A 24,967-nucleotide genomic window follows, 5' to 3' on the forward strand; every position below is an offset into this window, starting at 1 on the left:
TGGTGCATGCCTGTAATCCCAGCTACTCGGGAGGCTGAGAGGAGAATCGCTTGAATCCGGGAGGTGGAGGTTGCGAAAAGCCGAGATCACGCCACTGCACTCCAGCCTGGGTAACAAGAGTAAAACTCCATCTCAAAAAGGGAGGGAGGGAGGGAGGGAGAGAGGAAAGAAGGAAAGATCAATCATCTAATGACCACAACACAGTTAGAGTAGCTTTAAAAGCATGAACTTAAAATGACATCTTTACTGAGATTCCTATTTTGATGTAATTTTAATGACTAGAATACTAAGGAAATTATCTTCATTTCCTCTAAATACTATCAAACAGCAAAACACAAGCCTTGTTCTTACCTGCTCCAAAAGAAAATTATGTACATCTTCTCCTTCTGGTAAAAAGTCCTTCCAGCTGAGGTCAGCCTCCCTCCATAAGGCTCCCACTTTCTTATGGCTCTAAAATAGAGATAAACCCAATCCATTTACTTTCACAGTGGAAGAACAAATAGGAAAAAAAAAAAAAAAAGATTTGCCTGAAGTCAAGAGTACAGAACCCAAAAAGCTGAAAAGTCAAAACTTTTCCAGTGGGTCATACTGGTGCACACCTGTAGTCCTAGCTACTTGGGAGGCTGAGGTGGGAAGACAGTTTTCACCCAGGAATGTGAGTCTAGCCCAGGCAACACACACAGCAAGACCTCGGTCTCAAAAACAAACAAACTTTCCCTCATTGATAAAAAGTTAATCTCTTAGGACTTGTTACTTTCAAACTAAGATGTCTGAATGTACATAAATATAATAGTGAATAAGTACAGCTGCTTAAGATTAAATAATTCATTTATGAGGTGATTGGGGAGCTACAAGCTGGTAATTTGGGATTTATAAATATAAACATCAAAAAGAGTCCAATACACAGAGTTTATAAATTCCACACTGTGTCTTTTCCTAGATAGCTCTGTATGTATCTGCTCTCAAAGCCACTGAAGGGCCGGGTGCCGTGGCTTACGCCTGTAATCCCAGCACTTTGGAAGGCACAGATGGGTGGATCACGAGGTCAGGAGTTCAAGACCAGCCTGGCCAAGATGGTGAAACCCCACCTCTAAAAAAATAAAAATATATATATATATAAAATAAATAAATAAATAAATAAATAAATAAGCCACTGAAGAGGCCTTACTAGACTCCCTCTTCATAATAGACCACAGTGATGCCGCCTGATATAAGGATGCTTAAGGCAATTGTTGCTCCTGAACTAAGTATGAGAGGTGTTTCAAGGGCAAGAAGCATAAGGTTGAGCCCAAGAGAGACAATAAAGAAGAGCTGTTGTCAGGTAGAAAAACATGAAGAGGTACAAGTCCACTACCTCAAGAAAGTCACAGTGACAAAGGAAAATGCCAGGTTTGAGGCTGCAGTTGTCATCTGAGAGCCATGTATTAATTACTTCATAGAGTAACTTGTCCAAGGCATAGCTGAAAATTTAACGGAACCAGAATTTGAACTCAGGCATCTGGTTCCAAAGCTTATATTCTTTGAGAATTTAGTTTTATTTAGAAGTAGGAATGTGCTGTTTCTACAAATAAAAGTAAGAATGTCAGTTTTATTTTTATTTATTATTATTATATTTTGAGACAGTCTTGCTCTGTTGCCCAGGCTGGAGTGCAGTGGCACAATCTTGGCTCACTGCAATCTCTGCCTCCCAGGTTCAAGCAATTCTCTGCCTCAGCCTCAAAGTAGCTGGGATTACAGATGCCTTCCACCATGCTTGGCTAATTTTTGTATTTTTTGTAGAGATAGGATTTCGCCATGTTGGCCAGGCTGGTCTCCAACTCCTGACCTCAAGTGATCCACCCACCTTGGCCTCCCAAAGTGCTGGGATTACAGGTGTGAACCACTGCACTGGCCAGAATGTGAGTTTTAAATAAGGACTAAAGTCAAGTAGGTTGGAGAGGAGAAAATTTTGGACATAAAAACTAGGGTTCAGTAAAAATTTTAGTGCCATTAAGCAAGAATAGTATTAGCAAATAATCAACTAGAACTAGAGACCAGGATATTTAGTGCAACTGTTTATGAGTAACGACTACACAAATGGGATACAGAAGGACTTGTGTATCAGAGGGAGGAATGAAACACTGGCTTTTAAAAAAATCAATGCTTATAAAAACATTAAAATCTATCATCCAATATCTTTGGCTCAGGCACAAGTCAGTCAGAAATCACTCCAGAATCATCATTTCTGAGTTCTATTTTGTTTTGACGTCTGTCATCTTAGACATTTCATTCCATTTGTGATGCCACAACACTTCCCCAAACCTCTTAGACTTCTAACAGACACTTCCACACTCTTTTGAAATTATTGGTTTAGATTTATCTGTTTCCCACTTTATAAATTGACAGCCTGCCACAGACTTTACAGAGTGACAGCCTCTAGTTCTACGGAGCTTTTCTTTGAGATCTATTAAAATGTAGAAATGATATGCCCATTTTGTTTCAAGGGAAGAAAAAATTATCAACCACAAATAAAACATGTCTTGAGATTCTTTAGAATTATACCAAATCTAGTCAAGACTAGATAATTGTTTCCCCAGAATATTAATAAACAGAAGGACAAATACACCTCAGGAAAAAAACTGGATTGAAGCAGAGACCTTACTTTTTTTTCAGAGAATAAAAGAAAATGGAATTACTTACACCCTGAGACCTAAGCTATTCACAGATAACTCAAGATGAAGATTACTGCCCTTCCTAATAACGCTGTAGAGGCTGGCACTCAGTTAACACTTACCATTTGTTTGCATAGAAGGTGCAATATTTCAGAAAGCAAGACTCCAGCTCTTCCAACAGGAAGTAAAGGTTTGCTAAATTCTCTGTAAAAGATAGGAGCAGTAATTAAGTACAGATAAAGAAATCCTCTCTTCTAGAATAAGAGGCAAACAATGTGTGACCAAAAACCAGATACTATGCAACCTAAATAATACTGGGCAAGCCAAAGCTCCAGGACATGTTCTAAGTTATTTTCAGCAGAAATCCCTGAAAAGGAACATGAGAATTCATGGTTTTCCCTTCTTCTTTCTCTCTCTTTTTTTTTTTTTTTTGAGACGGAGTTTCGCTCTTGTTGCCCAGGCTAGAGTGCTAATGGCGCATTCTCGGCTCACTGCAACCTTCAGCTCACCGCAACCTCTGCCTCCTGGGTTCAAGCGATTCTCCTGCCTCAGCCTCCCAAGTAGCTGGGATTATAGGCACGTGCCACCACGTCCGGCTAATTTTTTGTATTTTTAGTAGAGACGGGGTTTCACCATGTTGGCCAGGATGGTGTCAATCTCTTGACCTCGTGATCCACACGCCTCAGCTTCCCAAAGTGCTGGGGAGTGAGCCACCACACCCGGCCAGTTTTTCCTTTTTCTGTAACCACTTTAGTGATAGAAGCAACACAAAGATCAGACTCAGTAATCTGTTTGTTTATGTAAATTCCGTTTCAAGCCAAAAGGAGGAGCACCTTACGTAACAGGGAATTGTGATGCTTTTATAAAGTATTTTTAAGAAAGGAAGCTTTTCTTTATGGAAGAAATTATGGATGAAACAGAGAAGGAGCCAGTTTTTTAATAGTCTAAATCAGTATTTCCCAAACTGTATTCCATAGGATATCTCTACTCTAAGTGAGGCAATGCTAAATTAAACAAAGCTAACTAGTTTTTATTTATTGCTTTACTATAGGATTCTCATAAACTTTAATGTGCTAAGTATGTTTAGTTAATCTCAAAGAAAAGGCATGTGACAGAGTGCAAAGCCTGACTATATTAACAACTTTTGTGGAATACCAGTGTTTCGAAGAAGAGCGTTTGGGAACCACTAGTATATATAATGTAGCATCAATTCTCCATTCACATCCAAATCTAGGAATCCTTGAGATTTCAGTTCCTTTTATTATAATCATCCTTTTATTATCATCACGAGCATGTATTATGGGGTACTGCAGTCTAACAAGCTCTAATGGGAAAATATAACTACTTATAGCACTAGTGCAATGACAGACACAAAAGCCAGATTAACATTAAGCTTCTAGAAGCAGTCATCTTCCACTTACATGATTCTGGAGCCAATCTATCATTGCCACTACCCCCAACAGACCACAGGGATATCATATCCCCAACATGTCTCATGTGTAGACCTAGCATAATGTAACATTTTTACACTGAAATTAAAGAGCTTAAAGAGTCACAGGCTGCATTCAAGAGTCTACAAAGGCAATAATGGGACAGTACTATGCTAGAGAGCTAGCAGGTGAGTTATGTGTGAATTTTACCTGATATATCAAGAGAAACAAGTATAACTTACATAGTAAGTTCTCTCATGGAGATTCCGCCTTCTTTTAACATGGGGGTCACCAGTTCAGCAAGGTACAACCAAATATGGGGAATATCAATGGCCATGTCATCTGCCAATTCCAAAGTTTCTGAAAAACTGAAAAGGAACAAGGGGTAAAAATCGTATGCAAATGTAATTCAAAAGTTAAGATTAAATAAAGACATAAAAAATCAGTCATGAAGTACAAATTCATCACCTGCTATGTTAGGCACAGTCTAGGCCAAAGTGACTGGTAAACACATTACCATTCTCAAAGAGCTTATGTTAGTGTGGGGAAAAAAGACTTGAATAGACCAAAGCATACTGGCAGATAAAGCTAATATTCTGAAGAACATGAGGTATGGCACCAGAGGAAGGTCAGAAAATACCTCTATATAAAGGTGATATTTGACAGCCTTAAATGATGAAAAGGAAGACAGTCCTGTGAAGTTCTAGGGGAAAAACTATCCATTTAATTCTGCACTATAAAGAATTCACCACAGTTGAATAACATATCCTCTGAGTCAGTTAAAAGCACTGACTAAACACTTACTGTAACGCAGATCTGACGAAAATAGAAGACAAGACAAAAATCTTTGTCCTTGAGGAACCTTACAATGGGGAAAAATCTGGATGGATGTAAAAGAGTCTGACATCATCACGAACATTACCATCATTATTACATGTTACGAACTGTTCTATCTCTACAGAAACGCTAATGGTTTCAGGCTTTTGTGCTACGAAATATAAACATTTCTCAATGTAAAGCAAATGGGAATTAAATATAAAACAGGAAAATTGAATATAAAATACTAGCAGTCTTATGTAGGCTAAAAATCATAGCTATTCATTTGGAAGTATAAACAAACAATTCAAGACTTTGTTAATTATTTCCACATACAATATATTAAAAAGTACAAGAGCAAATGAATTTAACTGGAGACACACATATAACTGCAAGTCATAAGGAAAGGGAAGAATGAATGGAAGGGCTAAGAGCAGGTGGTATTTGTATTCATACCCTTTCAGATCTCTGCAATTGTACAATGTGTGCTTTTCCACTGCAGTTCCAGGTTCCAGCCAAAGTATGCCACCCTTTTTTCAGAGGCCTACATCTCACTAAAATGTATCACTTAAAAAGAGTTACCACTATAGGCAGGGTCACCATTCTGAAGCTGCCATTTCAAAACAGTTTGCAGCTTGGCCATATTACCTAACTCTGGGCTTCATGAATCCTTAATTCCAACTTTCTTACCTCACAGCTTGCAATTATTTGACATCTATTTGCCATACAACAGATGCTGAGGGCAGTATCTGTTGTATGGCAAATAGATGCCAAATAATTGCAAGTTTTCTCATTATATACATACTTTGGGTTCAGTTAAGTTCAGTTCCACTGATGAAACATAAGCTAGCGAGACTCCAGGATCTCTAGGTTAATCACCTGATCCTACCAATTCATGCTCCGTGGGCTAGCAGCATAAATTAAGCTGTTTAATTGGCCCAAGAGACAACTATAGCCATGTTGGTCTTTCAGCAGTATATCTGGTGCTATTTTTATCTCGTATATTTTATCTCCTTACAAATAAAATATACCCATATTCTTGCCTTGATTTTTTACTCCTTGATGACTCAGTTCATCATGGGACAGTCTGCAGAACACAATCAGTGGTCAAATCTATACTGCTAACAAAAACCCTTCTTTGGTTGAACATGGGATTTCCATAGAACAAGCCTGTAAGAGGCTTCTATTTTTTTTAGGTTTACAGTTCCTAAATCCTGTTGCATGATTCTAAGAGAAAAACCCTAAGTGTGCTGAAGCACCTAGGTAATAACTGTCTTTATGTCTTTGCACTGCTACATAGCCTATAAATAATGCTTTGCACAATACGTATTTTCTAAAAGCTGAAAAAATGAAACAGAACTACATCAAACCCCTGCCTCTTGGCATGTAGTGACCATCACAGCCATTGGACTGAACTGGTAGGGTCTACATACACGAGACTGCAGATATCCCTCTGCTCATTTCAACTACAAAAGCTCCACTTTATTTTATATACTGGGTTCTTGTCTAAAATTTAATTGAAGAAAGGGATACAGAATTAAAAGAAAAATATTTTAGAATTTTAATTCAGTAAAGTTCTGATAAAAAAATTTTTTAAAAAGCAAAATAATGCTACCACAATTGAAAGTGGCATTGTCAAAATAATCAGAAAAAACAAATTACAAAATGGCAGTAGCAAGTCCTTATCTATCAATAATTATGTCAAATGTGAATGTATTAAATTTTCCAATCAAAGGATGGAGTGGCTAAATAGATTAAAAAACAAGCATAATGGCTCATGCCTGTAATCCCAACACTTGAAAAGGCCAAGGCAGGAGGATCACTGGAGCCTAGGAGTTGGAGACCAGCCTGGGCAATGTAGGGAGAATCTGTCCCTACAAAAAAATTTTAAAAATTAGCCAGGCATCATGATGCATGGCTGTGGTCTCAGTTACCCAGAAGGACTGCTTGAGCCCAGAAGGTAGAGGCTGCAGTGCGCTTTGATTGTGCCACTGCACTCCAGGCTGGGAGACAGAGCATGACTGTCTCAAAATTTAAAAAATAAATAAATGAAAAATGAGATCCAACCATAAGCTGCCTATAAGAGATTCACTCTACCAGTAAGGACATTCATAGACTGAAAATGAAGAGATAAAAAAAGCTATTTCATGAAAATGAAAATTAAAAGAGGGCAGACTAGCAATACTTATACAAGACAAAAAGGACATTAAGTCAAAAACTATAAAAAAAGACAAAGGTCATTATGTAATGATAAAGCAATCAATTTACTAAGAGGATATAACAATTATAAATACATATGCATCTCACACTGGAGTACCTAAATACATAAGGCAATTAATGATATGAAGGGAAAAATAAACTACAATACAGTAAGAGTAGGGGACCTGAATACCCTTCTTTCAACAATGAACAACTCATCTAGACAGAAAGTCAGTAAGGAAACACTGGACTAGAATTATACTTTAAACCAAAATGAAATATACAAAACATTCCATCAAACAGCAGCAGAATACATATTCTTCTAAAGTGCAAATAAAACATTCTCCCCAATAGATCATATGTTAGACCACAAAACAAGTCTTAACAAATTTAAGAGGACTGAAATCATATCAAGTATCTTTTTGGATCACAATGCAATAAAACTAGAAATCAGTAACAAGAGAAATCTTGAAAAACATACAAATATGTGAATGTTAAACAACATCCTCCTAAACAACCAATGGGTCACAGAAGAAATCAGAAAGGAATTTTAAAAACTACCTTGAGACAAATGAAAAGGATACGCCACATACCAAAAGTTATAGAATGCAACAAAAAGCACTAAGAGGAAAACGTACAGCAACCAGTATCTACATCAAAAAAGAAAAAAGATCTCAAACAATGTAACATTACACATCAAAGAACTAGAAAAAGAAGAAGAAACTAAGCCCAGAGTTAGCACAGGGAAGGAAATAACAAACATCTAAAAGAAATAAATGCAATAGACACTTAAAAAACCAAAGGAAAAAAATAATGAAACTAAATGTTTTTTGGAAAAATTAACAAAATCAAGCAACTCTTACCTAGACTAGGAGAAAAGAGAGAAGACTCAAATAAAATAAGAAATGAAAGAGGAGATATTACAATTGATACTACAGAAATACAAAGGATCATAAGAAACCACTATGAACAATAATATGGATAATCTAGGCAAAAAAAAAAAGATAAACTCACAGATACAGCCAACAAATTAGGACTGAATCATGGCCAGGTGCACTGGCTTAAACCTGTTATCCCAGCACTTTGGGAGGCCAAGGTGGAAGGATCGTTTGAATTTCGGAGTTCAAGACCAGCTTGGGCAACATAGTGAGACACCATCTCTACAAAAAATAAAAAATTAGCTAAGCACAGTGGCATGCACCTATTGTCCTAGCTACTGGAGAAGCTGAGATGGGAGGATCACTTGAGCCCAGAAGGCTGAGGCTGCAGTGAGCCACAATGAAGCCACTGCACTCCAGCCTGAGTGAGAGAGCAAGACCCTATCTGAGAAAGAAAAAAAAAAGTCCAGGACTAGATAGCTTCGCTGCTGAATCCTACCAAACGCTTAAAGGAGAACAAATTCTTCTCAAACTCTTCAAAAAATTGAGGTTAAGAAAATACTTCCCAAGTCATTTTACAAGGTCAGTATGGCAATCCTCTGACCTCAGCCTCCTGAGTAGCTGCAACAGGCACCCACCACCATGCCCAGATAGTTTTTGCATTTTTTGGTAGAGATGGGGTTTCACCATGTTGCCCAGGCTAGTCTCAAACTCCTAAGCGCAAGCAATTTGCCCACTTTGGCCTCCCAGAGTGTTTTTTATTTTTAAAGACAGGATCTCACTCTGTTGCCCAGGCTGGGGTGCAGTGATGCTATCATAGCTCACTATAACCTTGAACTCCTGGGCTCAAACAATCTTCCTGCCTCAGCTCCCAAGTAGCTGTGACTATTGTTACATGCCACCATGCACAGCTAATTTTTTGTTTTTTATTGTACTTTAGGTTACAGGGTACATGTACAGACTATGCAGGATTGTTACACAGGTATATACATGGCAAGGTGGTTTGCTGCCTCTATCTACCCTCATCACCTATAGCTGGCATTTCTCCCCATGTTATCTCTCCCCAACCTCCCCACTCACTGCTGTCCCTCCTCTAGCCCCACCCCCAACAGACCCCAGTGTGCGATGTTCCTCTGCCTGTGTCCATTTGTTCTCATTGTTCAACACCCGCCTATGAGTGAGAACATGCGGTATTTGATTTTCTGATCTTGTATCAGTATGCTGAGAATGATGGCTTCCAGATTCATCCATGTCCCTACAAAGGACACAAACTCATCGTTTTTTATGTCTGCATAGTATTTCATGGTGTATATGTGCCACATTTTCCCTGTCCAGTCTATCATTGATGGGCATTTGGGTTGGTTCCAGGTCTTTGCTATTGTAAACAGTGCCAAAATGAACATACATGTGCATGTGTCTTTATAATAGAATGATTTATAATCCTTTGAGTATACATCCAGTAATGGGATTTCGCTGGGTCAAACGGAATTTCTATTTCTAGATCCTTGAGGAGTCACCACACTGTCTTCCACAATGACTGAACTAATTTACACACCCACCAACAGTGTAAAAGTTCCTATTTCTCCACATCCTCTCCAGCATCTGCTGTCTCCAGATTTTTTAATGACTGCCATTCTAACTGGCGTGAGATGGTATTTCAATGTGGTTCTCATTTGCATTTCTCTAATGACCAGTGATGATGAGCATTTTTTTGTATGTTTGTTGGCCTCATATATGTCTTTTGAAAGGTGTCTGTTCATATCCTTCACCCATTTGTGAATGGGATGTTTGTTTTTTTCTTGTAAATGTGTTTTAGTTCTTGATAGATTCTGGATATTAGCCCTTTGTCAGATGGGTAGATTGCAAAAATTTTTTCCCATTCTGTTGATTGCTGGTTCACTCTAATGATTGTTTCTTTTACTGTACAAAATCTCTGGAGTTTAATTAGATCCCATTTGTCTATTTTGGCTTTTGTTGCCAATGCTTTTGATATTTTAGTCATGAAGTCCTTGCCTATGCCTATGTCCTGAATGGTTTTGCCTAGGTTTTCTTCTAGGGTTTTTATGGTGTTAGGTCTTATGTTTAAGTCTTTAATCCATCTGGAGTTAATTTTAGTGAAGGTGTCAGGAAGGGGTCCAGTTTCTGCTTTCTGCACATGGCTAGCCAGTTTTCCCAACACCATTTATTAAACAGGGAATCCTTTCCCCATTGCTTGTTTTTATCAGGTTTGTCAAAGATCAGATGGTTGTAGATGTGTGGCGTTGCCTCCAAGGCCTCTGTTCTGTTCCATTGGTCTATATCTCATTTCAGTGCCAGTACCATGCTGCTTTGATTACTGTAGCCTTGTAGTATAGTTTGAAGTCAGGTAGCGTGATGCCTACAGCTTTATTCTTTTTGCTTAGGATTGCCTTAGCTATGTGGGCTCTCTTTTGGTTCCATATTAAGTTTAAGGTGTTTTTTTCCAGTTCTGTGAAGAAGGTCATTGGTAGCTTGATGGGGATAGCATTGAATCTATAAATTACTTTGGGCAGTATGGCCATTTCACTAAATTGATGCTTCCTAACCATGAACATGGAATGTTTCTCCATCTGTTTGTGTCCTCTCTTATTTCTTTGAGCAGTGGTTTGTAGTTCTCCTTGAAGAGGTTCTTTATATCCTTTGTTAGTTGTATTCCTAGATATTTTATTCTCTTGATAGCAACTGTGAATGGGAGTTCGCTCTTGATTTGGCTCTCTGTAAGTCTGTTATTGGTGTATAGGAATGCTTGTGATTTCTGCACATTGATTTTGTATCCTGAGACTTTGCTGAAGTTGCTTATCAGTTTAAGGACATTTTGGGCTGAGACAATGGGGTCTTCTAAATATACAATCATGTCATCTGCAAATAGAGACTATTTGACTTCCTCCTTTCCTAATTGAATACCCTTTATTTCCTTTTCTTGCCTGATTGCTCTGGCTAGAACTTCCAATAGGAAGGAGTGGTAACAGAGGGCATCCTTGTCTAGTGCCAGATTTCAAAGGGAATGCTTCCAGTTTTTGCCCTTTCAGTATGATATTGGCTGTGAGTCTGTCGTAAATAGCTTTTATTACTTTAAGAAACGTTCCATCCATACCAAGTTTATTGAGAGTTTTTAGCATAAATGGCTGTTGAATTTTGTCGAAGGCCTTCTCTGCATCTACTGAGATATCATGTGGTTTTTGTCTTTGGTTCTGTTTCTGTGGTGGATTATGTTCACAGACTTGCGTATGTTGAACCAGCCTTGCATCCCCAGGATGAAGTCTACTTGATCATGATGGATAAGCTTTCTGATGTGCTGTTGCAATCAGTTTGCCAGTATTTTATTGAAGATGTTTGCATCTATGTTCATCATGGATATTGGCCTGAAGTTTTCTTTTTTTGTTGAGTCTCTGCCGGGTTTTGGTATCAGGATGATGTTGGTCTCATAAAATGATTTGGGAAGGATTCCCTCTTTTAGGATTGTTTGGAAAAGTTTCACAAGGAGTGGTACCAGCTCCTCTTTGTACGTCTGGTGGAATTTGGCTGTGAACCCATCTGGACCTGGACTTTTTTTGGTTGATAGGCTATTAATTGCTGCCTCAACTTCAGCCCTTGTTATTGGTCTATTCAGGGTTTCAATTTCTTTCTAGTTTAGGCTTGGGAGGGTGCAAGTGTCCAGGAATTTATCCATTTCTTCCAAGTTTACTGGTTTATGTGCATAGAGTTGTTTGTAGTAATCTCTGATGGTAGTTTTTATTTCTGTGGAATCAGTGGTGATATCCTGTTTATCGTTTTTTATTGCATCTATTTGATTCTTCTCTTTTTTATTAATCTGGTTGATCTTTTCAAAAAACCAGCTCCTGGATTTATTGATTTTTTTGGAAGGGTTTTTTGTGTCTCTATCTCCTTCAGTTCTGCTCTTAGTTATTTCTTGTCTTATGCTAGCTTTTTAGTTTTTTTGATCTTGCTCCTCTAGCTCTTTCAATTTTGATGATAGGATGTCGATTTTGGATCTTTCCTCGCTTCTCATGTGGGCATTTATTGCTATAAATTTCCCTCTAGACACTGCTTTAAATGTGTCCCAGAGATTCTGGTATGTTCTTGTTGGTTTCAAAGAACATCTTTATTTCTGCCTTCATTTCACTGTTTATCCAGTCAACATTCAGGAGCCAGTTGTTCAGTTTCCATGAGTCGTGAGGTTCTGAGTTAATTTCTTAATCCTAAGTTCTAATTTGATTGCACTGTGGTCTGAGAGACTGTTTGTTATGATTTCCACTCTTTTGCATTTGCCGAGGAGTGACTTACTTCCAATTATGTGGTCAATTTGAGAGTAGGTGTGATGTGGTGCTGAGAAGAATGTATCTTCTGTGGATTTGGGGTGGAGAGTTTTGTAGATGTCTATGAGGTTCGCTTGGTTCAGATCTGAGTTCAAGTCCTGGATATCCTTGTTAATTTTCTGTTTTGTTGATCTAATATTGACAGTGGAGTGTTAAAGTCTCCCACAATTATTGTGTGGGAGTCTAAGTCTCTTTGTAGATCATTAAGAACTTGCTTTACGTATCTGGGTGCTCCTGTATTGGGTGCCTATATATTTAGGATCATTAGTTCTTCTTGTTACATTGATCCTTTTACCATTATGTAATGTGCTTTGTCTCTTTTCATTTTTGTTGGTTTAAAGTCCATTTTATCAGAGACTAGGATTGCAACTCCTACTTTTTTTTGGCTCTCCATTTGCTTGGTAAATCTTCCTCCATCCCTTTATTTTGAGCTTATGTGTGTCCCTGCACGTGAGATGGGTTTCCAGAATACAGAACACAGATGGTTCTTGACTTTTTATCCAATTTACCAGTCTGTCTCTTTTGATTGGGGCATTTAGCCCATTAACATTTAAGGTTAATATTGCTATGTGTCAGTTTGATCCTGCCATTTTGATGCTAGCTGGTTGTTTTGCCTGTTAGTTGATGCAGTTTCTTCATTGTGTCGATGGTCTCTACCATTTGGTATGTTTTTGGAGTGGCTGGTACTGGTTGTTCCTTTCCATGTTTAGTGCTTCTTTCAGGATCTCTTGTAAGGCAGGCCTGGTGGTGACAAAATCTCTCAGCAATTGATTGTCCGTAAAGGATTTTATTTCTCCTTTGCTGATGAAGCTTAGTTTGGCTGGATATGAAATTCTAGGTTGAAATTTCTTATCTTTAAGGATGTTGAATATCGGCCCCCACTCTCTTCTGGCTTGTAGGGTTTCTGCCAAGAGATCTGGCACAGCTAATTTTTTTAAGAGATGGGGTCTTGCTGTGTCGGCCAGGCCTTGACCTCCTGGCCTCAAGCCATCGTCCCACCTTAGACTCCCTAGTAGCTGAGATTACAGGTGTGAGTCACTGTGTCCAGCTTATGTAGGGTCTTTTTATCAATGTAGAATTGCTGTAAGCCGTAATAAAAGTTCCAGTAAAGTAGTCAAGGCAGAGATAAGAATTTCCTCTCCAACAAACTGCTCCCAAAGTGAAATATTAATGCATCAATCTCCCTGTAGGGTATATATTTTGTGTCTATTGTCCACTCTAATTTTTACTATCTTGGTATTCATTTCCTTATTACACTTTCAAAGTCATTCCAATTCTGTGACGAACAGCAAATAGGCTTTATGAATATAGTTTAAACCATATTTACTAGACAGTTTTTTAAAAGAAGCTTTCTGGGGCTGGGTGTGGTGGCTCACACCTGTAATCCCAGCACTTTGGGAGGCCAAGGCAGGCAGATCACCTGAGGTCAGGAGTTCGAGACCAGCCTGGTCAACGTGGTGAAACCCCCATCTCTACTAAAAATACAAAAAATTAGCTAGGTGTAGTGGCATGCACCTGTAATCCCAGTTACTCGGGAGGCTGAAGCAGGAGAATTGGTTAAACCCGGGAGGTGGAGGTTGCAGTGAGCCAAATCATACCATTGCACTCCAGCCTGGGTGACAGAGCGAGACTCAGTCTCAAAAAAAAAAAAAAAAGTTTTCTGAAATCATAATATAAAAAGACTGTATCAACACACTATTTGAAGTGCAGGTACCTATACAATAATGCTTCTACCTATCTACCTACTGACCTAATTTGTATCATAAAGATTTAGATTTACATTTAGTAGTTAGTCCATTAATATCAGGAGCATGGCTTGATGTTATCTTTGTGGAGGTATATTTTACGTAGAGCAATTATATAACATCTTGTAAGGAAAATTCCAAAGGAGCTGAAAACTATATTCATAAAGCCTATTTGAAACTTTTGTCTATTTTACTACTTTGCAGCAGTGCATACTCTGAAGATAACTATAGGGATAAATGGCAGATTAGTAGCTATCTCACCAGGGACCAGTATACAGGGAAGCTTTTTGCTTTCTAACCCTCCCAGAGTTATTATTGGCTTGGCTAGGTTTCAGAAGTTGACATCTAAGCAGTAGCAGCACCCAAAGAAGCTGACCTCAGAGGCTCTTCCACAACAGTACAAAAGGACAACACTATCTTTGTAGGTAAGGAATAAAGAAACAAAAGACAGGGTATCTTCATGGGTCCAATGAAATGGCCTCTCTAGACAGTATGAGCCATTTATAACTCAGGTTTTAGAAGGGATTGTGAAATTCTAATCCACTTGCAGGAAGGCTCTTGGTGGACACTGACATGAAGCTATCCCCACATTTCCCTCTTAGGAAAAGGTGGGCACTAAATTCTGAGGCCTCTCCATTTAGAATAAAATAGTACAACTTTTACATGTCTTGGTCTAAGGTCCAAGGCTGATTAGGTCTAACCAAGTATGAAAAGCTAGGCCTGGAGACACTGCACTGCCTCCAGCTGCAGAAAGCAGCAGATATGGTGAAACATGAAGTAACTGCTGAGACACAGAAGTGTTAACTTCATTTTACATCAAAATAAAAGGTAGTAGTGTGGTAGTTATTGCTGACAACAGCAATTTTACTACCAACAACAAAAATGTAGCCACCATGTCTGGACATAATACTTTTTCTTCAGGGAATCCCACAAAGGGAGAAATGCAAATGTCTGAGATACCCTAGAAACTAAGCTAGTATCTCACAAGTTCAGTTATAGCCAATAAAGGTAGACTACACTTCCTGAGATCTTTATAGATATAAATCAACTTCTGAGTGTAGTTTGAAGAGACAGAAAATGGTAAATGATAACTTACCAATATCATTTCCAGAATTTTCTGAGGAATATATCATAATACCTGGGTAATAAGTAACTATTACTTATGGATAAATGGTAAAGTAAAACTATTACTTACTATAAATGGATATCCTCATCACTCCAACAGTAATTTCTGGAAACTACAGTAGTTTCAAGTCTGCTTGGAGGACCACATTCAATATCTGATTGTGAGGGCGTACATGCCTTCATTCGCTCTTACTGTTTGCACTGGTTAGTTACTGGAGTGTACTGCAGGTTTCTCTTTTAAAACTGGGAAACCATCCTGGCCTTAAAAGCCAATAACCTCAGCAACTTTTGCCAAAGTTTCTTACCAAGTTAACTGGTTCAGATGGCCTTAATCTAGTCATTCACTGAATTCAGAGCAAGCTAGCTTATTGCTGAAAGAAAACTCGTTTTTTTTTCCAGACAGGATCTCATTCTGTCACCTACACTGGAGTATAGTGGTGTGATCATGGCTCACTACAGCCTTTACCTCCCAGACTCAATCAATTATTTCACCTCAGTCTCCCAAGTAGCTGGGACTACAGGTGCACACCACCATATATATGGAATTTCACCATGTTGCTCAGGCTGGTCTCAAACTCCCAGGCTCAAGCAATCTTCCCGCCTCAGCCTTCCAAAGTGCTAGGATTACAGGTGTGAGCCACGGTGCCCAGCCTTTAAGAAAACTTTTTTTCTTTGAGATAGAGTCTTGCTCTGTTGCCTAGGCTGGAGTGCAGTGGCACAATCTTGGCTCACTGAAACCTCTGCCTCCTGGGTTCAAGCAATTCTCCTGCCTTGCCCTCCCGGGTAGCTAGTATTACAGGTGTGTGCCACCTCGCCTGGCCCATTTTTCGTATTTTTAGTAGAGATGGGGTTTCACCATGTTAGCCAGGATGGTCTGATCTCCTGACACTGTGATCTCCCCACCTCAGCCTCCCAAAGTGCTGGGATTACAGGTATGAGCCACTGTACCCGGCCAACAGTGACATTTCATGGTTACCTTATTCTAAAAGAATGGCCATATGTGAAAAGATTAAAGAAAAATATACAGTGACATTTCATCATATGTACATTTAATTATGAGATTATGAGCTTGACAAAAAAAAAATTCAAAGAGGAAAATTACAAGTAGTGCAGAATTCTTACTGCCACTTGATTCAATAAGCATATGTCCAGTTGAAGATGAGATGGCAGATGTAAATCGAATGTCCAGAACTCAGGAGATCCTATTTGCTATTCTCGTAGAGAGTGGGCATCTGTTAGTGCTGGGTGTGATTCTGAGTTTATATTTGATACAACATGGCTCCCAAAACAATACTTTTTACCAATGCAATTTTCACTTTAAACACTGATTATACAGCCTATGCTTGGGTAAGATTTTGTGGTTGAACCACAAGGAACCTGATCCATGCACTTGTGATGATGGTATATCACAAATATACAAGAACCTGATCAAATGAGGATTCACCACCAATGACAGGCAGACCTCATCAAATCATCCATTGACAAGAATCATAATGAAACCAACCTGAAATAGACTACATCATTAAGAACATCTAGTTACATATCCTCCATGATGCTAGACTGGGCAGACAAGTGCTTCCTGGCCAAAATAACCGTTGTTTATTAAAAGAATAAGGTTTTTAAATTTAAGACGATTTTTCAGGATTGTTCTCATAAAGAAAAGCTTTTTTCCTCAAAATTCATTTGGGGATCACATGTAAATGGGCTGCTAAAGGCCTCAGAGTTTCCCTGAGGCTAAGGGGTCTCTGCTACCTTACTTACGTCATGATAGAGATCAAACAATAATATACAGAAAACCAAAAGATAACCTTTATGCCCTAGCACAATCTACAAAATGTCATCAATCACATCAACCAACATATTATCAATATATTAACTGCATCATATCGACATATTACAGTGGATACAATTTTTATCTATGGAAAAAACTAAATAATTAAAGAGGTAAGTACTTCAAAAATTAACTGGTATCTAAGAACCTAGTAACTGAATACCACTCTTGAAGAAGATACCAACCCTTTGAAAAAGTCCTGTTTGCTGAGTTTTTCTGACTGTACCAGCTGATAAAGTAGTTGGCCCATGTGATCCCTGGTGATCTGGCTCCTTTCCAGGGTGGACTCCACTCCCACTCTCACAAAAACATGTAGCAGGCCCTGGGCATTCAGCTCTTCCACACACTGCATGGCTTCCTGTTCAAACAGCAAAGAAAGGCTTACTCCAAAATCTGGATAGTGTTACCAGAATGTTAAGATAAATCTTTTACTTATAAAAGAATCAGTAGAAAGCTCTATGAACAAGACAGTTTTCATATTTTAAGTTTCTATCTGATTAACATAATATACAACTCAGTAAATTGCAGTCTGATATGGGCAATATTAAAAGTCATATTAAAAAAGAGCGTTATAGCTCTTTTAGAATTTGTCTAGGTTTTCCTGTTTTTACCAGAGAACTGTTTTTATAAATGAAAAATTATAAAAAATAATGCATCTTCACAAAGTTAACACATTTAGTTTAACATTGTATTAAACATCACTCAAAGGCCCAGAGTCAAATGTATTTTTCTACATAATGTTTACTTATTTTATAATCACTTATTTAAAAAATTAAAAATGGTATATTATGAAATAAAAATTCAATGTCATAATTCAAAAGTTTTAATGAGTGAACTAAGGTTACTGTGTCTGGGTAGGTTAATATTTGTATAATCTTCAACGAAAAAGGTCTTCCTTCATATGAAAGTTAAAATTAAGTGATATGGTTAGGTTAAGCATTAAAATCCTTTTAGTAAATTCTTCTAGTATGCTTCTTAATTTGTGCTTGTTAACTGGTGTTTACTATAGAGTAATCCAGCCAAGTCAATATCTTTGGTCTGAAGGGTGAAAGCTGGTCAGCCAGAGTTGCTGAAACATCAATAAAGCAGTGTACCTCTCTGCCCTCAGCTACTGCAAATTAGTCTGGTGCCCCAGAATTCAAAATCTTTTGGTTCAACCTTTGAAGCAAAGTAGCTCTTCCAAGGGGGAGGATGTAGGTAGGAAGGGTGATGACCAGATGTCGAAGGGAGGAGGCTCATCTAGGTGTCTCACCACTGTCGCTTTTTCCTCCTTGCTCCTTTATTTAATACCTCCCCAACATTAACTTTTTATCTAACAAAATTTCAAGCCTACAGAAAAATTAAGAGTCATACAATTTACAATTATCCATCTTAACTTTGATTTAGATTCAATTGTTATTTTTTCTTTCTAAATGTCCAAGAAATTTACTATTGATATAATAATGTCAATAAAAATATTTGATAGATAGTACATATTCAAATGTCCACAGCTGTCTCTAAATGTCTAATACAGCTTTTTGTTGTTGCTGAGTCCAGTTGAGAACCCCACTTTACATGTCATGATGTTGTTCAGACTCCTTTAATCTAAAATGGTCCTTTCTTGTCTTTTCATGACATTGCCATTTTTGAAACATTCAAGACAATTAACACGTAAAATGGTTTCTTTTTTCTTTTTGAGACAGAGTTTCACTCTTGTTGCCCAGGATAGAGTGTAATGACACAATCTCGGCTCACAGAAACCTCTGCCTCAGAGGTTCAAGAGATTCTCCTGCCTCAGCCTCCCAAGTAGCTGAGATTATAGGCATGCACCACTATGCCCTGCTAATTTTGTATTTTTAGTAGAGATAAGGTTTCACCATGCTGGCCAGGCTAGTTTCAAACTCCTGACCTCAGGTGATCTGCCCAACTCGGCCTCCCAAAATGCTGGGATTACAGGCTTGAGCCACCTCGACCAGCTGTAAAATGGTTCCTTATATATGCTTTTAATAAACCTAATTCCCTTTTGCTTCTGGCCACATCTGCACCTCACACACGTTCTTAGTTTGTTAAATAAATTACCACGCATCCTTAGTACCTGGCCCCTTGTGGGGTTTTTAACCTCATTTTAAGCCAATCAACTCACTGTTACGTCTTTTGAAGAGGGCCTGCAAATGAATGCAAATATTAAATCCTCAGGCCGGGCGTAGTGGCTCACACCTGTAATCCCCGCACTTTGGGACGCCAAGGTGGGCAGATCACTTGAGGTCAGGAGTTCGAGACCAGCCTGGCCAACAAGGTGAAACCTCGTCTATACCAAAAATACAAAAATTAGCTGGGCGTGGTGGTGGCACGTGCCTGTAATACCAGCCACTCGGGAGGCTGACGCAAGAGAATTGCTTCAATCAGGGAGGCGGAGGTTGCAGTGAGCTGAAGTCAAGCCACTGCACTCTAGCCTGGGTGACAGAGTAAGAGTTTGTCTCAAAAAAATAAATAAATAAATAATTTTTAAAAATCAATCCTTAGTGATTAAACATCTTCTAATGAGAATTCATTCACTGTGCTTGCATGAAGGGTCAATTAACTGTATCATGTGTCATGGGGGTTTGTAGTACAGATTATTTTATCACCCAAATACTAAGCCTAGTATCCATTAGTTATTTTTCCTGATCCTCTCTCTCCTTCCATCTTCTGTCCTCCAGTAGGCCCCGGTGTGTGTTGTTCCCCTCTACGTATCCATGTGTTCTCATCATTTAGCTCCCGTTTATAAGTGAGAACCTGGCCGGGCGCGGTGGCTCAAGCCTGTAATCCCAGCACTTTGGGAGGCCCAGGCGGGTGGATCACGAGGTCAAGAGATCGAGACCATCCTGGTCAACATGGTGAAACCCCGTCTCTACTAATACAAAAAATTAGCTGGGCATGGTGGCGCGTGCCTGTAATCCCAGCTACTCAGGAGGCTGAGGCAGGAGAATTGCCTGAACCCAGGAGGCGGAGGTTGCGGTGAGCCGAGATCGCGCCATTGCACTCCAGCCTGGGTATCAAGAGCGAAACTCCGTCTCAAAAAATAAAAATAAAAAAAAAAATAAATAAGTGAGAACCTGAGGTATTTGCTTTTCCGTTTCTGCATTAGTTTGCTAAGGATAATGGCCTCTAGCTCCATCCATGTCCCTGCAAAGAACATGATCTCAGTCCCTTTTATGGCTGGATAATGTTTCATAGTGTCTATGTGCCACATTTTCTTTATCTAGTCTATCACTGATAGGCATTTAGGTTGATCACATGTTTTTGCTATGGTGAATAGTGCTGCAATGAACATATGTTCTCTTTATAAGAGAACAATTTATATTCCTTTGGGTATATAGCCAGTAATGGGATTGCTGAATCAAATGGTATTTCTGTCTCTAGGTCTCTCAGGAATCACCATACTGTCTTCCACAATGGTTGAACTCATTTACACTCCCAACAGTGTAAAAGTGTACCTTTTTTAGCCCGGGTGTGGTGGCTCACACTTGTAATCCCAGCACTTTGGGAAGCCAAGGTGGGCAGATCACTTGAGGTCAGGAGTTCAAGACCAGCCTGGCCAACACAGTGAAACCCCATCTCTACTAAAAACACAAAAATTAGTTGGGCATGGTGGCAGGCACTGGTAATCCCAACTACTGGGGAGGTTGAGACAGGAGAATCGCTTGAACCCAGGAGGCAGAGGTTTCGGTGAGCTGAGATAGCGCCACTGCACTCCAGCCTGGGTGACAGAGCTAGACTCAGTCTCAAAAAAAAAAAAAAAAAAAGTGTACCTTTTTCTCCACAACCTCGCTAACATCTATTATTTTTTGACTTTTTAATAACAGCCACTCTGATTGGGATTAGATGATATCTCATTGTGGTTCTGATGTGCGTTTCTTTAATAATCAGTTACGTGGAGCTTTTTTCCCTTATGATTGTTGGCCACATGTATGTCTTCCTTTGAGTACTGTCTGTTGATGTCCTTTGTCCACTTTTTCATAGGGTTTCTTTCTTGTAAATTTGTTGAAGTTCCTTATAGATGCTGGACAGAAGACTTCTATCTGATACATAGATTGCAAGCATTTTCTCCCATTTTGTAAGTTGTCTGTTTATTCTGTTGATTGACAGTTTTGTGTGTACAGAGCTCTGTAGTTTAATTAGATCCCATTTGTCAATTTTTGCATTTGTTGCAATTGCTTTTGGCATCTTCATCATGAAATCTTCACCTGTGCCTATGTCCTGAATGGTACTGTGTAAGTTTTCTTCTTTATAGTTTTGAGTTTTACATTTTAATCCATCTTGAGTTGATTTTTGTATATGGTATAAAGAAGGTGTCCAGTTTCAATTTTCTGCATATGGCTAGCTGGGTATCCCAGCACCATTTCTTAAAAAGGGAATTGTTTCCCCATTGCTTGTTTTTGTCAGGTTTGTTGAAGATCAGATAGTTGTAGGTGTGTAGTCTTATTTCTGGGTTCTCTATTCTATTCCACTGATCTATGTGTCTGTTATTGTACCATACCATGCTGTTTTGGTTACTGTAGCCTGGTAATATAGTTTGAAGTAGGGAAGTGTGACACCTCCAGTTTTGTTCTTTTGCTTACAACTGCCTTGGCTATTTGGGCTCTTTTTTTGGTTCTATATGAATTTTTAAGTATTTTTTCTAGTTCCGTGAAGAACGTCAATGGTAGTTTAATGAAAATAGCACTAAACCTATAAATTGCTTTGGGCAGTATGGCCATTTTCATGATAGTGATTCTTCCTATCCATGAGCATGGAATGTTTTTCCATTTGTTTGTGTCATCTCTGATTTCTTTGAATAGTGGTTTATAGTTCTCCTTGTAGAGATCCTTAACTTCCCTTGTTAACTGTATTCCTAGGTATTTTATTTTTTTGTGGCAATTGTGAATGGAAGTTCATTCGAGATTTGGCTTTCAGTTTGACTGTTGTTGGTATATACGAATGCTAGGGTTTTTACACATTAATTTTGTATCCTGAGATTTTGCTGAAGTTGCTTATCAGCTTAGGAAGCTTTTGGCTGAGATGATGGGGTTTTCTAGATATAGGTTCATGTCATCTGCAAACAGGGAGAGTTTGACTTCCCCTCTTCCTTGTCTTCAAATCTCTGACTTGGCTGTCTGACCTGGCATATTGCTTGTCTCTTTATGCCTCTCTTCCTATATCGATATGCTTTATTTATTTTTCTTGCCTCATTACCCTGGACAGAACTTCCAATACTGTGTTGAAAGGAGTGGTGAGAGAAGGCATTCTTGTCTTGTGCTGATTCTCAAGGGTAATGCTTCCAGTTATATCATGATATTCATAATGTCATAGCAGTTCATAACCTTGCCCTTTCATCTCATTTTCTCATGGTTTGCTACTTCTTGACTTTGAGCTTTCAGCTGAAACGATACCTCCTGTCTTTTCTCACTCCATCACATCACATAGTTTTAGTTTTTGGCACTGAAAACATTTTTTTTTTTGGTAGCTATTGTTTATTAATTTACTACTGATCTTAGGGCCAGACTTGTCTGTATCTCCCCACCGGAATGTAAGCTCCACAGAAGCAGACTATGTTATGTTGCTCACTACAAATATGGTATATGCAGTCATAACCCCTAAAATGTGACTGACACATTTTAGATGTTCAATATATATATAGCATAGAGGCTAAAAACATACATGGTGAAGTCAGATGGAGGTATATTTGAACCTGGTTCTGCCACTTACTACTATATGAGTTTAGGAGTTTAACTTAATCTCTCGGGCTTAACTTCCTACGGTTACTGTGAGAAATGTATAATACACACACACACACACACACACACACACACACACACACACACACATATATAGACCTTGGCACAGTGCCAGGCACAAAATAAAGCCTCAATAAGTATTAATTTGAATTATTGTTAAAAACAATAGCACCTGCTAGGAAGATATTTGGAAAAAAACTTAAGATCAGCTCTTTAAGTATTTAGCCTGACATACTGATACCCTAAAGGCAATGAGATAAAGCATTTTCTCCTCTGAAGCTAGAAGCTTAGCTTTGGATCCTCAATCTGCCACTTATTAGCATTAAGATTTTGAACAAGTTGCTTTACATCTTTGTACCTCAGTTTCCTTATCTATAAAAATGTGTATAATAATATCAATTCAGGAGAACATTACAAGGACGATACAAACTAATCCATACCAAGTATGTACAATAGCACCTGACACAGAGTCAATAAATATCCAAAATTAATACCTGGTTCTTTTTACCATATTGCAGGCACAGTTGCTTTGTACACTGCACAATGAAATCCTAAAGATATGACGACTGTGTCCCTTCTGTACTGCAGGCCTGGCCTAGGGCTCATGATTCTCCAGAGTCCTCTTACTGCAATCTTTAGGTATTACTAAGGTCTTTTTCTCCCTGTACCTCCAGTTCATAACAGGATCATATATTCCCCTTTCAAAGGGTCATTCATTGACTTTGTACATCCTTCAAATTACGTCTGAAGCCAGTCTCCACTGTTTTCTTCCTTACTGTCTTGGCATTTCATCTTCCTTGGCCATTCTAATTTTTTGCAATTACACATTTCCCTATTTCCATGCAAGAAAAAGGCTATGCTGCCAATTTATAATACCCCTAATTTTCCAGGAAGCTAACTGATGAATCACAGTACATCAGGTTTATTCCTTGGCTATTTCCAGTTAATGTTCATTTACTGTGGTACATTTCCAATGGTTTCTGCAAAGCATTCATCTCCACCTCACTCATAATCAAAAACTTCCTTCTACTTCTTCTGGATTTTGGACAATTTCAAAGGCTTGAAGGTTTTAGAAGATTCAACTACAGATAACCAAAGTGATTTTTGTGTTATAGAAAGCAGATGATTATTATACTGTAAAGAAAACAAGTAATATTTTCTTTCTTTTTTTTTCTTGAGATAAGGTCTCACTCTGTCACCCAGGCTGGAATGCAGCAGGACAATCTCAGCTCACTGCAACCTCTGCCTCCTGGGATTCAAGTGATCCTCCCATCTCAGCCTCTCAAGTAGCTGGGACTACAGATTCATGCCACCACACCCAGCTACTTTTTGTACTTTTTGTACAGACAGGGTTTTGCCATGTTGCCCAGGCTGCTCTCGAACTCCTGAGCTTAAGTGATCCTCCTGCCTCAGCCTCCCAAGGTGCTGGGATTACAGGCACCAGCCTCTGCACCAGGCCAAGAAAACAAGTGATCTTGAAAGAATTTTTAATAATATAGTGCCAAAGCAGCAAAAGTAGTTAATATATCTGACAAATATTTTAAGAGATAAGACTGTTTTAACAGATTAGTCTTTCCTGACCTCAGATCACTTAATTAGATCCCATTAATGGATTTCTCATAAGACCTATAGGTCTACCAGCACTAATTATAACTACAATTTAAGTAACTGCTGGTGGAATTATTTGTTTATGGTTTGTCTCTGCCACATGAGGTCAGGTAGAATGTCTTATTCACTAGTATCTCAAAATGAAGATCAAAGAGAAGGTAAGGGTTAAAGAAGGGCAAATTCAAAGTCTTGTCTTGAAATCTCTGACTTGGCTGTCTGACCTGGCATATTGCTTCTCTCTTTATGCCTCAGTTTTATGAAATCAAGAAAAAGTAATGCTGGCCATATTTTAATATTAAAATGAGAATGACGATAGTATTATTATATAAAGATGATGACAGGCCAGGTGTGGTGGCTCATGCCTGTAATCCCAGCACTTTGGAAGGCCAAGGTGGGTGGATCATTTGAGGTCAGAAGTTTGCGACCAGCCTGGCCAAAATGGTGAAACCCTGCCTCTACTAAAAATACAAAAATTAGCTGGGTGTGGTGATGGGTGTCTGTAGTCCCAGCTACTCAGAAGGCTGAGGTAGGAGAATTGCTTGAACCAGGGAGGTGGAGATTGCAGTGAGCCAAGATTGTGCCACTGCACTTGAGCCTAAGTAACAGAGCAAGACT

The 24,967-nt window shown here is 38.7% G+C and overlaps 1 protein-coding gene and 1 pseudogene across 34 annotated transcripts in view; one reads left to right on the plus strand and one right to left on the minus strand.

Moving 5' to 3' along the window:
• EIF4G3 (eukaryotic translation initiation factor 4 gamma 3) overlaps positions 1-24,967 on the minus strand; it is a 377,718-nt gene that overhangs the window by 15,698 nt on the left and 337,053 nt on the right. For all 34 annotated transcript variants that reach the window (XM_064363412.1, XM_021668355.2, XM_021668352.2 and 31 more), the window contains 4 exons: positions 17,195-17,367; positions 4,324-4,449; positions 2,774-2,855; positions 352-450 (listed from right to left, as the gene is read on the minus strand). In XM_064363412.1, coding sequence (XP_064219482.1) covers positions 352-450; positions 2,774-2,855; positions 4,324-4,449; positions 17,195-17,367 — 480 coding nt within the window. The remainder of the gene's footprint in view (positions 1-351; positions 451-2,773; positions 2,856-4,323; positions 4,450-17,194; positions 17,368-24,967) is intronic.
• Positions 17,574-17,629, plus strand: LOC135269547 (U7 small nuclear RNA; annotated as a pseudogene).

Source organism: Aotus nancymaae, unplaced genomic scaffold (assembly GCF_030222135.1).
Source record: "Aotus nancymaae isolate 86718 unplaced genomic scaffold, 86718_ANA_hifiasm-v0.15.2.pri h1tg000053l, whole genome shotgun sequence".
Lineage (NCBI taxonomy): Eukaryota > Metazoa > Chordata > Mammalia > Primates > Aotidae > Aotus > Aotus nancymaae.